Below are 16,803 nucleotides of genomic sequence, written 5' to 3'. Positions count from 1 at the left end.
TTTTTCAAAGTCACTGTGCATTTGCAATATGTTTCAATGGGCAGGTACCATCACGAATTTGTTTATCGAATTTGTTTATGTTTCCTTACTTTTTCAAAGTCACTGTGCATTTGCAATATGTTTCAATGGGCAGGTACCATCACAAATTTGTCATGCTCAAAATTTTTTAGATGTATTTTTTTTTGTTTCTTACTTTTTCAAAGTCACTGTGCATTTGGAATATGTTTTAATGGGCAGGTACCATCACGAATTTGTTTATCGAATTTGTTTATGTTTCCTTACTTTTTCAAAGTCACTGTGCATTTGCAATATGTTTCAATGGGCAGGTACCATCACGAATTTGTCATGCTCAAAAAATTTTAGATGTATTTTTTTTTGTTTCTTACTTTTTCAAAGTCACTGTGCATTTGGAATATGTTTTAATGGGCAGGTACCATCACGAATTTGTTTATCGAATTTGTTTATGTTTCCTTACTTTTTCAAAGTCACTGTGCATTTGCAATATGTTTCAATGGGCAGGTACCATCACGAATTTGTCATGCTCAAAATTTTTTAGATGTATTTTTTTTTGTTTCTTACTTTTTCAAAGTCACTGTGCATTTGGAATATGTTTTAATGGGCAGGTACCATCACGAATTTGTTTATCGAATTTGTTTATGTTTCCTTACTTTTTCAAAGTCACTGTGCATTTGCAATATGTTTCAATGGGCAGGTACCATCACGAATTTGTCATGCTCAAAATTTTTTAGATGTATTTTTTTTTGTTTCCTTACTTTTTCAAAGTCACTGTGCATTTGGAATATGTTTTAATGGGCAGGTACCATCACGAATTTGTTTATCGAATTTGTTTATGTTTCCTTACTTTTTCAAAGTCACTGTGCATTTGCAATATGTTTCAATGGGCAGGTACCATCACGAATTTGTTTATCGAATTTGTTTATGTTTCCTTACTTTTTCAAAGTCACTGTGCATTTGCAATATGTTTCAATGGGCAGGTACCATCACAAATTTGTCATGCTCAAAATTTTTTAGATGTATTTTTTTTTGTTTCTTACTTTTTCAAAGTCACTGTGCATTTGGAATATGTTTTAATGGGCAGGTACCATCACGAATTTGTTTATCGAATTTGTTTATGTTTCCTTACTTTTTCAAAGTCACTGTGCATTTGCAATATGTTTCAATGGGCAGGTACCATCACGAATTTGTCATGCTCAAAAAATTTTAGATGTATTTTTTTTTGTTTCTTACTTTTTCAAAGTCACTGTGCATTTGGAATATGTTTTAATGGGCAGGTACCATCACGAATTTGTTTATCGAATTTGTTTATGTTTCCTTACTTTTTCAAAGTCACTGTGCATTTGCAATATGTTTCAATGGGCAGGTACCATCACGAATTTGTCATGCTCAAAATTTTTTAGATGTATTTTTTTTTGTTTCTTACTTTTTCTAAGTCACTGTGCATTTGGAATATGTTTTAATGGGCAGGTACCATCACGAATTTGTTTATCGAATTTGTTTATGTTTCCTTACTTTTTCAAAGTCACTGTGCATTTGCAATATGTTTCAATGGGCAGGTACCATCACGAATTTGTTTATCGAATTTGTTTATGTTTCCTTACTTTTTCAAAGTCACTGTGCATTTGCAATATGTTTCAATGGGCAAGTACCATCACGAATTTGTCATGCTCAAAATTTTTTAGATGTATTTTTTTTTGTTTCCTTACTTTTTCAAAGTCACTGTGCATTTGGAATATGTTTTAATGGGCAGGTACCATCATGAATTTGTTTATCGAATTTGTTTATGTTTCCTTACTTTTTCAAAGTCACTGTGCATTTGCAATATGTTTCAATGGGCAGGTACCATCACGAATTTGTTTATCGAATTTGTTTATGTTTCCTTACTTTTTCAAAGTCACTGTGCATTTGCAATATGTTTCAATGGGCAGGTACCATCACGAATTTGTTTATCGAATTTGTTTATGTTTCCTTACTTTTTCAAAGTCACTGTGCATTTGCAATATGTTTCAATGGGCAGGTACCATCACGAATTTGTCATGCTCAAAAAATTTTAGATGTATTTTTTTTTGTTTCCTTACTTTTTCAAAGTCACTGTGCATTTGGAATATGTTTCAATGGGCAGGTACCATCACGAATTTGTCATGCTCAAAAAATTTTAGATGTATTTTTTTTTGTTTCTTACTTTTTCAAAGTCACTGTGCATTTGCAATATGTTTTAATGGGCAGGTACCATCACGAATTTGTCATGCTATAAAAATCCTGCAGGAATGTGAAATTGACTGGCCCGATGAACTCGGGATGGCTTTGCAGTGATTCTGGGTCATCTCAATCGCTCGTTTGGGTTGATTTCAGAATGTCGCTTTTGGTGATGTTTTTTCACTATAGGATCATATTGCAAATGTACAAGAGTCAAGTGGACAAGAGTCCATCAGTCAATTAGATATCATTCTGACCACCAAACTGATTCAAACTGACACCAAACCCACTCTTTCCAACTCGTTTAGTAGCCAGCTATTACATACTTCAGAGCTGGCCCAAAATTCACAACGCCTTCGGTTCAAACCATAAAAAAACCATAAAACACGTAGTTACGTTTTAGCTGCGGGTCCATTTCTTATGTTATGTGTTGGCCTAGCTGAGGCGACCCCGAATCCCAAGTTTCGGCTCGATAGGTCATTTGGTGTCCGAGAAAAACCCTAATTGGTGCTGAAAATCCACTATTTTCCATGACTTGCTACGGGGTCCTTGAATGAGCTATCGGACAGAAACGTTGGGGTCTGTCTATATGGGCCGAGACGATCGCAATGCACCTAGTCTTGCGACTCTGGGACATTTCTAAATGTCGTCATTTTCGTGATGCAAAAATGAATTGAAGTTATTTCAAATGTACGAGGCTGTTTCTCGGTCCGAGAACCTTCTAGAGCCACGTAACTCACCACGCACCATCTACGGGAGGTCTAGAACAGGTTTCTAAAGTTTCGGAACTCTTGGTCCGACGGTTCTTTTTTAGCTCCAACAAAGCTAACTATTGGAGCCACTGTCTGTCTCTACGCACCCCAATACGTCCCTCCATCCAAGTTGTGTTTTAGTGCAATTTTTTTTTCCTTTGATTTTTTTTGGGAAAAATGACTGATTTACAGTTCATGGGGGTTGCCTAATCACACATATGAAGTTTTGGAAAGATCAGACTTTTTTAACCCTTCGAAACAGCCCCTGAGACACCAATTATGGCACTTCCGGTTGGCACAGGAAGTTATAAATCAACACATATCCTCATTGGGGTATGCTGTTACAGAATCCTGAGTTTTAAGTCCTTACGTTAAGAATTGACTGATCTACACAAGGTTGAATGCACTATGTCTATCAAACTGCATGCAGTGTATGGGTAAACACTTTTAGGGGCATTTTAACCACTTCCGGTTGGTCCAGGAAGCTTAGAATCAACACAGGTAGACCTCATAGTGGCCTGATGGACTGGTACCGAAGACAGGTTCATACGGCATTCATAACCCACATAGGCCTCGGGTTGAAATTAGGGGTGCAGGCAATGTATTCCTATGGGGAGAGATGACACTGTAATCTGTGAGATCAAAAAACACTGTTTTACTGTGAAGGGTTAATGCCACACGGTCAAGGTTAGGCTTGTTGAGATCGGGAGGACCTTAGGAACATTCAAGTGGTGGAATTTTTCTTCTCACCCTAACGGTTCTCTCACTGTCACTCAAAAGCAAATGACATTGTGGTGCAGGCTTCATTTTGGGCCTTCTATTCTAATGGTTGCTGCGCCTAGACCGAGCGAGCTACGGTCAAGCGGGATAGCTCGTTGAACTCAGAACAGTCTGGAGACTATGGTGATGCCATTTTTTGTGTTGATTTCAGAATGCCATTTTGGTGATGGTCCCTCTCCGTTTAAACATATTGCAAATGTACAAAAGTCAACTAGCAAGTCAGTGTCCATCAGTCAATTAGATGTCATTATGACACCAAATGGATATCAATTGACACCAAACCCACTTTTTCCTACTCATTTAGTAGCCAACTATCACATATGTCAGAGCAGGCCCATAATTCACAGCGCCTCTAGTTGAAAACATAATAAAAAGGTAAAACACATAGTTACGTTCTAGCTGCGGGTCCAGTTCGGACATTATGTGAAGTCCTATGTGAGGCGACCCCGAATCCCGAGTTTCGGCTCGATAGGTCATTTGGTGTCCGAGAAAAACCCTAATTGGTGCTGAAAATCCACTATTTTCCATGACTTGCTACGGGGTCCTTGAATGAGCTATCGGACAGAAACGTTGGGGTCTGTCTATATGGGCCGAGACGTTCGCAATGCACCTAGTCTTGCGACTCTGGGACATTTCTAAATGTCGTCATTTTCGTGATGCAAAAATGAATTGAAGTTATTTCAAATGTACGAGGCTGTTTCTCGGTCCGAGAACCGTCTAGAGCCACGTAACTCGCCACGCACCATGGCCCGGAGGTCTAGAACAGGTTTCTAAAGTTTCGGAACTCTAGGTCCGACCGTTCTTTTTTAGCTCCAACAAAGCTAACTATTGGGGCCATTGTCTGTCTCTACGCACCCCAATACGTCCCTCCATCCAAGTTGTGTTTTAGTGCAATTTTTTTTTCCTTTGATTTTTTTTGGGAAAAATGACTGATTTACAGTTCATGGGGGTTGCCTAATCACATATATGAAGTTTTGGACAGATCTGACTTTTTTAACCCTTCGAAACAGCCCCTGAGACACCAATTATGGCACTTCCGGTTGGCACAGGAAGCTATAAATCACCACATGTCTTGATTGACATGGCCACTTACAGAATCCTGAGTTTTAAGTCCTTACGTTAAGAATTGACTGATCTACACAGGGTTGAATGCACCATGTCTATCAAACTGCAGGCAGTGTATGGGTAAACACTTTTAGGGTGATTTGAACCACTTCCGGTTGGTCCAGGAAGCTTAGAATCAACACAGGTAGACCTCATAGTGGCCTGATGGACTGGTACCGAAGACAGGTTCATACGGCATTCATAACCCACATAGGCCTCAGGTTGAATTTTGTGGTGCAGGCAATGTATTCCTATGGGGAGAGATGACACTGTAATCTGTGAGATCAAAAAACACTGTTTTACTGTGAAGGGTTAATGCCACACGGTCAAGGTTAGGCTTGTTCAGATCGGGAGGACCTTAGGAACATTCCTATGGTGGAATTTTTCTTCTCACCCTAACGGTTCTCTCACTGTCACTCAAAAGCAAATGACATTGTGGGGCAGGCTTCATTTTGGGCCTAATATTCTAATGGTTGCTGCGCCTAGACCGAGCGAGCTACGGTCAAGCGGGATAGCTCGTTGAACTCAGCACAGTCTGGAGACTATGGTGATGCCATTTTTTGTGTTGATTTCAGAATGCCATTTTGGTGATGGTCCCTCTCTGTTTAAACATATTGCAAATGTACAAAAGTCAACTAGCAAGTCAGTGTCCATCAGTCAATTAGATGTCATTATGACACCAAACCCACTGTTTCCTACTCATTTAGATGCAAACTATCATATATGTCAGAGCAGTCCCATAATTCACAGCGCCTCTAGTTTAAAACATAATAAAAAGGTAAAACACATAGTTACGTTCTAGCTGCGGGTCCAGTTCGGACATTATGCGAAGTCCTATGTGAGGCGACCCCGAATCCCGAGTTTCGGCTCGATAGGTCATTTGGTGTCCGAGAAAAACCCTAATTGGTGCTGAAAATCCACTTATTTCCATGCCTTGCTACGGGGTCCTTGAACGAGCTATCGGACAGAAACTTTGGGGTCCGTCTCTATGGGCCGAGCCGGTTTCAACGCACCTAGCCTTGCGTCTCTGAGACTTTTCTAAACGTCGTCATTTTCGTGATGCAAAAATGAATTGAAGTTATTGCGAATGTACGAGGCTGTTTCTCGGTCCGAGAACCATCTAGAGCCACGTAACTCGTCACGCACCATGGCCCGGAGGTCTAGAACAGGTTTCTAAAGTTTCGGAACTCTAGGTCCGACCGTTCTTTTTTAGCTCGAACAAAGCTAACTATTGCGGCCACTGTCTGTCTCTACGCACCCCAATACGTCCCTCCATCCAAGTTGTGTTTTAGTGCAATTTTTTTTTCCTTTGATTTTTTTTGGGAAAAATGACTGATTTACAGTTCATGGGGGTTGCCTAATCACATATATGAAGTTTTGGACAGATCTGAATTTTTTAACCCTTCGAAACAGCCCCTGAGACACCAATTATGGCACTTCCGGTTGGCACAGGAAGCTATAAGTCACCACATATCCTCATTGGGGTATGCTGTTACAGAATCCTGAGTTTTAAGTCCTTACGTTAAGAATTGACTGATCTACACAGGGTTGAATGCACTATGTCTATCAAACTGCATGCAGTGTATGGGTAAACACTTTTAGGGGCATTTTAACCACTTCCGGTTGGTCCAGGAAGCTTAGAATCGACACAGGTAGACCTCACAGTGGCCTGATGGACTGGTACCGAAGACAGGTTCATACGGCATTCATAACCCACATAGGCCTCAGGTTGAAATTAGGGGTGCAGGCAATGTATTCCTATGGGGAGAGATGACACTGTAATCTGTGAGATCAAAAAACCCTGTTTTACTGTGAAGGGTTAATGCCACACGGTCAAGGTTAGGCTTGTTGAGATCGGGAGGACCTTAGGAACATTCATGTGGTGGAATTTTTCTTCTCACCCTAACGGTTCTCTCACTGTCACTCAAAAGCAAATGACATTGTGGGGCAGGCTTCATTTTGGGCCTACTATTCTAATGGTCGGTTATTGTGTTATTTCAGAAAATCATAGAAAATCACAGAAATGTCGCAGAGCTCCGCAGCACACTTTAAAAAGATTCGTATGAACACCCTGCAACTGGATCTGTAACCGTTGAAAAAAAAAAACGCCTATTTGTGACCATCACCAATTTGTCATTGTTCCGTTTCTCTTAAATGACGATAGATAAATGGCTGGTTCTTTTTTTATTGACACCGGAGGCTCCTTGGCTTTGACCCGAAGTGGAAAAATAATTTCTCTACTTCCATTTTAAGCCTTTAATCCCAGAAAAATGGCCGTAGCTCAAAAACCGTCGAGGCCTAGACGCCATCCCGTTCGGGGCCAACTGCCCCTTGAGCCAAACCTACGCTCGCCAAGTTTCGGCTTCGAAATATTTTCAGTTTTTGAGATAAGGCCCCGTCGCGATTCGTGATGTTTTGCCAAATTGCCATATGATTCCGTATGCCATCTGGTGGGAGTGTCCGGGACGGCGGAAAAAACGGTCCGAAACTTGTTTTTTTTTTTAAACGGGAACCGAAAGTCCGACAAAGTTCATTCGATGACTTCCCGGTAGGTCTGGCCCTACCGCACGGCCCGACGCCGACCGCGAATTTTACAAACGATTTCGGACGTCGGGTAAGGGACCGTACATTTGCAATATGGACTTTCTCACTGATCATACACGAAATGCCGAAATGTTCCCTTATGTATGGAATTGGGCTGATCTTTTGGCACCATAGTCATCCTTTCCTGGTAGAAAGCCAGGCCATGAGTTCATATAAAAAGGATTGTAGTTACGACTAGCATACTCTGTTGATTTATTGGTCGACCGATATTAGCCTTTCACCGATATAGTCACTTCACAAAAATATAAAACGCAATAATTGCAATGATTTTACAGAGTTAGTTCATATAAGGAAATCAGTCAATTTAAATTAATTAATTAGGCCCTAATCTATTGACTTCACATGACATGGGTGGGCCCGGGAGGGTATAAGCCTACCCACTGGGAAGCCAGACCAAGCCAAACAGAATGAGTTTAATCCAACAAGTGCTTTATTAGAGTAAGAAGTCGTCCTCAGCACACCTTCCCCCGATGATCCCGCAGGCGAAGAAGCTGGATGTGGAGGTCCTGGGCTGGTGTGGTTCCACGTGGTCTGCGGTTGTGAGGCCAGTTGGACATACGGCCAAATTCTCTAAAACAACGTTGGAGGCCGCTTATGGTAGAGAAATTAACATTCAATTATCTTGCAACAGCTCTGGTGGACATTCCTGCAGTCAACATGCCAATTGCACGCTCCCTCAAAACTTGAGACATCTGTGGCATTGTGTTGTGTGCCAAAACGGCACATTGTAGAGTGCCCTTTTATTATCCACAGCGAACCTCTAATGATCACCCTGTTTAACTAGATTCTTGATATGCCACACCGGTCTTGGTGGATGGATCATCTTGGCAAAGGAGAAATGCTCACTAAATGCAGATGTAAACAACGCTGTGCACAAAATGACAGAAATAAGCTTTTATTTTGGCCATGAAACACGTGACCAACACTTTACATGTCGCTTTTATATTTGTGTATCTGCGTTTAATCCACTGAAAAGGACCGATATACTGTCGTGGCCAAAAGTTGAGAATGACACAAATATAAATTTTCAAAGTCTGCTGACTCAGTTTGTATGATGGCAATTTGCATATACTGCAGAATGTTATGAAAAGTGATCAGATGAACTGTGATTAATTGCAAAGTCCCTCTTTGCCATGCAAATGAACTGAATCCTCCCAAAACATTTCCACTGCATTTCAGCCCTACCAGAAAAGGACCAGCTGACATCATGTCAGTGATTCTCTTGTTAACACAGGTGTGAGTGTTGACGAGGACAAGCCTGGAGATCACTCGGTCATGCTGATTGAGTTCCAATAACAGACTGGAAACTTCAAAAGGAGGGTGGTGCTTGGAATCATTGTTCTTCCTCTGTCAGCCATGGTTACCTGCAAGGAAACACGTGCCGTCATCATTGCTTTGCACAAAAAAGGCTTCACAGGCAAGGATATTGCTGCCAGTAAGATTGCACCTAAATCAACCATTTATAGGATCATCAAGAACTTCAAGGAGAGCGGTTCAATTGTTGTGAAGAAGGCTTCAGGGCGCCCAAGAAAGTCCAGCAAGCGCCAGGACCGTCTCCTAAAGTTGATTCAGCTGCGGGATCGGGGCACCACCAGTACAGAGCTTGCTCAGGAATGGCAGCAGGAAGGTGTGAGTGCATCTGCACGTACAGTGAGGCGAAGACTTTTGGAGGATGGCCTGGTGTTAAGGGCAGCAAAGAAGCCACTTCTCTCCAGGAAAAACATCAGGGACAGACTGACATTCTGCAAAAGGTACAGGGATTGGATTGCTGAGGGAAAGTAATTTTCTCTGATGAATCTCCTTTCCAATTGTTTGGGGCATCCGGAAAAAAAGCTTGTCCGGAGAAGACAAGGTGAGCGCTACCATCAGTCCTGTGTCATGCCAACAGTAAAGCATCCTGAGACCATTCATGTGTGGGGTTGCTTCTCAGCCAAGGGAGTGGCTCACTCACAATTTTGCCTAAGAACACAGCCATAAATAAAGAATGGTACCAACACATCCTCCGAGAGCAACTTCTCCCAACCATCCAGGAACAGTTTGGTGACAAACAATGCCTTTTCTAGCATGATGGAACACCTTGCCATAAGGCAAAACTGATAACCAAGTGGCCCGGGGAACAAAACATCAATATTTTGGGTCCATGGCCAGGAAACTCCCCAGACTAGAGGTCAACCGATTAATCGGAATGGCCGATTAAGTTTTCATAATCGGAATTTTTGGGTGCCGATTTGCCCATTTTTTTTATTCTTATTTTCAATGACTGCCTAGGAACGGTGGGTTAACTTGTTATGGCTGCAATCCCCCTGTCGGGATAAGTGTCATCAACAACCGCTGAATAGCATAGCGCTACATTCAATAAATATTACTACAAATATTTATATTCAAGTGCAATATAGGAAAACACAGCTTAGCCTTTTGTTAATCCACCTGTCGTGTCAGATTTTGAAATGATGCTTTACAGCGAATGCAATCCAAGCGTTTGTGTAAGTTTATCGATCGCACGACAAAACATTAAGTACACTTAGCATCAGAAAGTTTGGTCACGAAAATCAGAAAAGCAATCAAACTAATCGTTTACCTTTGATGGTCTTCTGATGTTTTCACTCACGAGACTCTCAGTTACACAACAAATGTTCCGTTTGTTCCATAAAGATTATTTTTATATCCAAAATACCTCTGTTTGTTTGTCGCGTTATGTTCAGAAATCCACAGGAAAGAGCGGTCACGACAACGCAGACAAATTCCAAATAGTTTCCATAATGTCCACAGAAACATGTCAAACAATTTTTATAATCAATCCTCAGGTTGTTTTTAAAATATATAATCGATAATATATCAACCGCAAATGTCTTTCACAGTAGGAGAGGGAAAAGCAATATCAATCCAAACTCTGTTGCGCGAGCAAAACTCATGTGACCACTTGACACGATGTTATCGTTCTGGCTCATTTTTCAAAATAAAAGCCTGAAACTATGTCTGAAGACTTGACACCTTGCGGTGGAACATGGAATTTTCAAAATAGAAGCCACTTCCTGTTTTGATTTTCCTCATGGTTTCGCCTGCTATATCAATTCTGTTATACTCAGACAATATTTTGACAGTTTGAAACTTGTGTTTTCTATCCAATACTAATAATATGCATATATTAGCAACTGAGGAGCTGGCCATTTACAATGGGCACCTTTTCATCCATGCTATTCAATACTGCCCCTGCAGCCATAAAAAGTTAACTGCCTTGATCAGGGGCAGAATGACAGATTCCCCATGTCAGCCCGGGGGATCCAATCTTGCAACCTTACCGTTAACTAGTCCAACGCAATAACGACCTGCTTCTTTCTCGTTGCACTCCACAAGGAGACTGCCTGTTACGCGAATGCAGTAAGCCAAGGTAAGTTCACTCTTTACATGGCTATAAGCCCCATCTTGCCTTGCGCTACAGTAAGACTGGACAATAGAGGTATCACCTGGCCAACGCAACTACACCAGTTACATAAGAGTGAACTACCACAGAGTTACTGACAAACTGTTACTTCTTCTACGGTGACTGCAAAGTAGATAGAAACCAAAAATGTGCACTGGCCATATACTGTGACACAAAATGTCATGTTAGGGTGTTGGGTGTCGTGACAAACAAAGAACATTCAAATCTGTGGTACCATCAATGTTACAGCGCTTTAGTGAAGCCATCGAAATCTGGTGTGCTATATTTGCTCTTTTTGAAGGGCATTCCTCAAGCACTGTCATTCAAATGTTTTATGAGACACTAAAAAGCTTAGCAAGTCACAAAGTAGCACTTTGTAGCTACTTAGGTCCAAATACACATTTTGCCACCCATTTCCACGACAAGTTCTAGCTAGCTAGCCAGCTAACTTGCTGTGCGAGAGTACTTTGAATTTAGAGAATTATATTTTCCCTTTCATTTTACAGTCGTTTGACAGACACACTTACCCAGAGCAATTAGGGTTAAGTGCTTTGCTCTCGGGCACATTGGCAGATTTATCACCTAGATGGCGCTGGGATTCAAACCAGCGACCTTCCAGTTACTGCACAATGCTCTTAACCGCTAGGCTTCCTGCCGCCAGAATTCAGCAGCTACTGCCCTACAACAACAAAAAAAACAAGATGAAAACACAACTAAATACCAATACATTGAAATGGTGTACTGTGTCGTTGTTTTCCAGCTGGTTAGCACGAGGAAGCTCATTCTTCAGAGCCTAGACAATTTATTTGCTGGAATCAGTGCAGTTAATCCTCCGTTTTACAAAAGTAACATTTTTTCCATTAAAAAAATTGCAGTGGTTACATGAATGTTCTTTCCTGAAATCATCTTTGAGTATCTTCGTGGGGCTGTTTTAAGCACAAAAAAGTTTGTTCTAGTTTTTTTATTTTATTTTAATTATTAAAAAAAATTAATCGGCAGATATCGCTCATCTGTTCATATTTCCACTAAAATCAGGGTTGGATTCAAAAATCCCATATCGGTCGGGCTCTACTCTATTCATGCGCTCTGCCAAACAGGAATCGCCAGGCCCGATATGCCGCACTTGTAATTAGTTTGAGAAAAAGCGGTAATCTCCTATCCATTTCATTCATTCAGTAATACAGAAATAACTGGAGCCGCCTATCAGGGGAGGGAGCGGCGTCATGTAGTTTACTGTTGAAACGGGATAAAAAGGTCAATGCTACGCCTCGTTAGTGGTGTTATGGTCCAGCCAGTCCCAGAAAAGACGTGTTCCTAAAGTCTGCATACAGACTTACTGAGATGCATTTTTCCTCATAGGGCTCACAACAGTGACGCACACCTTCCGCACAAACCACAGCTCTCGCTCTTTACCCTGAACAAAAATATAAAACGCAACGTGTAGTGTTGATCCCATGTTTTATGAGCTGAAATAAAATATCCCCAAAATGTTCCATCCCTGTTAATGACCATTTGTCCTATGCCAAGATAATCAAGCCACCTGACAGGTGTGGCATATCAAGAAGCAGATTAAACAGCTAGATTACACAGGTGCACCTTGTGCTGGGGACAATAAAAGGCCACTAAAATGTGCAGTTGTCTCACAGGACAATGCCACAGATGTCTCAAGTTGAGGGAGCACGCAACTTGCATGCTGACTGCAGTAATGTCCACCAGAGCTTTTGCCAGAGAATTGAATGTTAATTTCTCTACCATAAGCCACCTCCAACATCATGTTTTAGAGAATTTGTCGGGACCTCCAACCGGTCTCACAACCACAGACCACGTGCATGGCGTCGTGTGGACGAGAGGTCTGCTGATGTCAACGTGCCTCATGGTTGCAGTGGGGTTATGGTATGGGCATGCATAAACTATGGACAACAATTGCATTTTATCAATGGCAATTTGAATGTACGTGACGAGATCCTGAGGCACTTTGTCGTGCCATTCATCCTCTGCCATCACCTCATGTTTCAGCATGATAATGCACGGCCCATACACAATTCCTGGAAGCTGAATATGTCCCAGTCCTTCCAGTGCCTGCATACTCAGACATGCCACCCATTGAGCACGTTTGGAATGCTCTGAATCAACGTGTATGACAGCATGTTCCAGTTGCCGCCAATATCCAGCAACTTCACACAGCCATTAAAGAGGAGTGGGATAACAATCAACAGCCTGGTCCACTCTACGCGAAGGAGATGTGTCACGCTGCATGATGCAAATGGTGGTCACACCAGATACATGGCCCTACCTTTTTATTTTTTAAAGGTATTTGAAACCAACCGAGGCATATCTGTATTCTCAGTCATTTGAAATCCATAGATTAGGGCCCAATTAATTTATTTCAATTGACTGCTTTCCTTATAGGAACTGTATCTCAGTAAAATCTTAGAAATTGCTGCATATTGTCTTTATAATTTTGTTCATTATATATAGCATTTGCATAACATTATAAAAAGCATGCTGGTCTATATCCCTAACAGAGCTGTAAAACACCATTAACAGGCACCTTCTGAACCAGCCACCGTAGGCTTGCATTCAAATGAGAAAGGGGTAGCTTGGCCTTCTCTGTTGCCAGTCTTGGATTTAACTCAGATCAAATTAAATAATTATTGTTTTAAGAGACCGGTATACATTTCCAGACAGTGCTTGGACATTTATAAACAATTATAAAATCCCCACTGAAGTCAAAGTAATGGATTGTATTAAGTAAAAAATGATATACAGCAAGTAAACTGGTCAAGTTGTCCCTCAATTCTGCTCACATGGATGAGATGGGCTAAATAAATGGAACATTTAAAAATAAAATACAATCCTGGAATGTTGAGGGCTGGACAGAAGCCCAAGGGCCAGAAGACTTCCTTGTTTGGGAGAAACAAGGCTTCTATAACACAATTCCAAAACCGTACACCATCAAGCCAAAGGCATGCATGCTTTGGCCACTGAGGACTCAGCCACCAAGCGACAGAGGACAAGGATTAGTTTCTCAAAACATGTCGCTATAGCAAATGACTATTGACAATTCTGATTGACCCACAAAAATGAGAGCTGGTTCGAAATTACATCGTTATTCATGGTAGCCCTACATGAGGAAAACAATCAGAATCTCTCAAATGTCTGCATACAGAGCATTTTTGTAGGATATTACACCAACATTTGTGATAGACAGAAAACCAAGAGAACACCTCATGACAATGTCAATGCTGAGGCTGTTGTAATAAATTACAGCATGTTGGTAGAATTGTTACATTTCATTAGGTAGTTGCCACCAATTAGGCAATGTAACAATTTCAATGTAACAATGCTTCCTTATAGGTCTTACAAAACAGGCATTTCTTGTTACAGATGGGCATGGTAAAATATTGTGCCTCTGTCTGGCCTCATGCGCTTCACTAGAGGGAAATCTGAGTGAGACCATGTCCCAGGACAGTAGGTGCAGCTAGATAATTGCCAAACTCTGGTTAAAAACAACTCGTATTCAATCTACTCAGAAGGGTTGCGATTTAATTAAGTGGTACGTTATCGTAACTTCAAATCACATCATTTTATTAGTCACATGCGCCTAATACAACAGGTGTTGTTCACTTTACAGTGAAATACTTACTTATGAGCCCCTAACCAACAATGCAGTTTAAAAAAAAAAAAAAAAAAATACAAATAAGAAATAGAAGTAATTATGACATAAGTTTTTGTAACCAAGACACAGAACATAAATGTTAAAAGATAGAACAGTCAAAATATTAATTAGGTTGACCATGTGTGTTGCTTATTATAACCACATAACATAATGGCTCTGGCATTACAGTTTTTCAGTTCTACTAAACCTGGGGGGGGGATCACTATTTTCCAAACATTGGTCACCAGGAGCGGCATACTTATTCAAAAATACACTTGGTCTTAGTGGCATAACCTAAATGGTTGCCTCCACATCAATACATACTACTAGTCATTTTTAGACGTCACAAAATTAAACTTCAATAATTCCATGATCTGCAGCACAAGACTTCAATTAAAACACCTAAACAAATTGTAGACAAATGACCTGATCTCCAATTGTGAACAAGAGAGACATGACATGGACTGTATCAGTCAGCCCAATAAGTTACTATACCGGTCTGAATGGCATCTATCGCTGTCATACATTTTTTTAATGTAGGCAATGTACAAAATAGTTAGCTATCATTATGGCACATGTAACTAACTAGTGATTGCTAACTAGCTAGCTAACAATGATGCGGGAAGATACACCCAGATCTATAAAGACAATGCCTTATTTAGCTAGCTAGCTACTATTTAGGACAATCAATATTACCTAGCTAAATGAGTTGGTGAACTAGCTAAATGAGTTAGCTGTGTTGAATAGCTAGCAAGTCAGCTGCGCACTTAACTGCTAACAAAATAAAAATGGATGGCACAACGTCCCTATCTATTCATCTGACGCGATAAAACACCGGACGTGGTATAAATAACGTTATCACAATGACATTTCATGAATTAAGGTGAGCTTTTCTGGCTAGCAAGCGTAAACGGTCTGGCTAACGTTAGTTACGATAAGCTCCCTTTGTGTGCAACTGGCTACGAGAGGTAGCAATAAGCTATTTATTTTAACAAATATTGTCGAGGGGCTTAAACTAATTAAATAATATTAAGTAGGTATGAGTTGGCGAACCAACATTAGCTAGCAATAACCTTGCGCATTCGTCGAGCTTAAACACATAGTTCTGAATCAACGGTAACGCCACCATGGATACGGGAGTCTGAGCTAACTTGCGGCTAGCTGGCTAGTTAACCCCGTTCACGCTAGCCTACTGTAACTTGGACCGTAGCAAGCTAACGTTTAGTTCACTAACACAATTTGAAGATGGCCATCTCATTCTAACTAAGCGAAAATAGCGGCTGATTCATGTAGGAACGAAATATGTTGCTGTATCTATGTGAATTGCAGCGTACAAATGGCATAACTACACCAATCAATTCAGTGTGGTTAGCCAGCTCGCGCAATGCCTATGCGTACTCACCAAGAAGAGTAGCCTTGTTCCGCCATGTCGCCGACGACAACAGTGTAGTGGTGGGTTCCGCGACTGTAGAGATTCGTGTCCCTGTGGCAAAACGGTAGGACCTGGTGGACACAATTGCCGCCTTTACTTCAAGATGGGTCTTTTTAACAGTCACTATTTGATAACAACATGGCGATGTACACCAGCCCCCAGACCTGCTAGCAAACACCAGCCGACTAGCTTCCAATCGAATTACAATGATGGTTTGCTAGGTGGCCAAGACAAAGCACGCCGAGAAAAAAACCTCTATATTTCATCAGTTTTGCGAGTGTCCTGCCGTCTCACTGCCCCCAAGCAGGCCCGAGTCTCAACGGATCCTATACTCGCTGTAAATCCATATTTAGGGGTGTTTTCTTGCGTCTGTATTCAGATATTCCTTAAGTCTGCACCTTCGGCTGTAATGGAAGCCGCGCAGATAGCTTTATTTTCTATGGCGAGAGAGTCACGGGCACGCGCAATATCGCCCTTGCAAGAGAGGTTTACACAAGTACCTGTGTGAAGCTAACCACAATAAAGACTAGCCACAATAGTGGAATTTTCGGTTCGACTTCAAAATAAAAGCTCCCCATTGATTCAAATAGTGGAATCATGCCATCTTTGGACTAGATAATGCTAATGAAGAAGGTCGGAATGTTGTTATATAAATTCAACAAAATGCAATAATTTGTTAATTTGACACAAAAAATAATCTGTGGATATATTAGAAGTATATGCACTGTCCAGCCTAAGCTATGGATGTTGCACCCATGAAATGAGTTATCAGCCTACTCAGTAACACTCACAGAACACAACTGTGTAGAGTTTCCACAAATATTATTATTGTGGGACT

General features: G+C 41.1%; 1 protein-coding gene across 6 annotated transcripts in view; it reads right to left on the bottom strand.

The window, feature by feature from the left end:
- Positions 1 to 16,490, bottom strand: part of sppl3 (signal peptide peptidase 3) — a 38,414-nt gene extending 21,924 nt beyond the window's left edge. For 3 of the 6 annotated variants that reach the window (XM_036977362.1, XM_036977363.1, XM_036977365.1), the window contains exon 1: positions 15,936 to 16,488. In XM_036977362.1, the coding sequence (XP_036833257.1) occupies positions 15,936 to 15,961 (26 nt within the window). In that variant the 5' untranslated portion in view covers positions 15,962 to 16,488. Of the gene's footprint in view, positions 1 to 15,935 lie in introns of all 6 variants that reach the window. The other 3 variants (XM_036977366.1, XM_036977367.1, XM_036977364.1) reach the window with 2 other exon arrangements.
- Between the last annotated feature and the right edge of the window lie 313 nt (positions 16,491 to 16,803).

The sequence above is a fragment of the Oncorhynchus mykiss genome, chromosome 5 (assembly GCF_013265735.2).
Source record: "Oncorhynchus mykiss isolate Arlee chromosome 5, USDA_OmykA_1.1, whole genome shotgun sequence".
Classification (NCBI taxonomy): Eukaryota; Metazoa; Chordata; class Actinopteri; order Salmoniformes; family Salmonidae; genus Oncorhynchus; species Oncorhynchus mykiss.
This window is presented reverse-complemented; position numbering and strand designations above follow the sequence as displayed.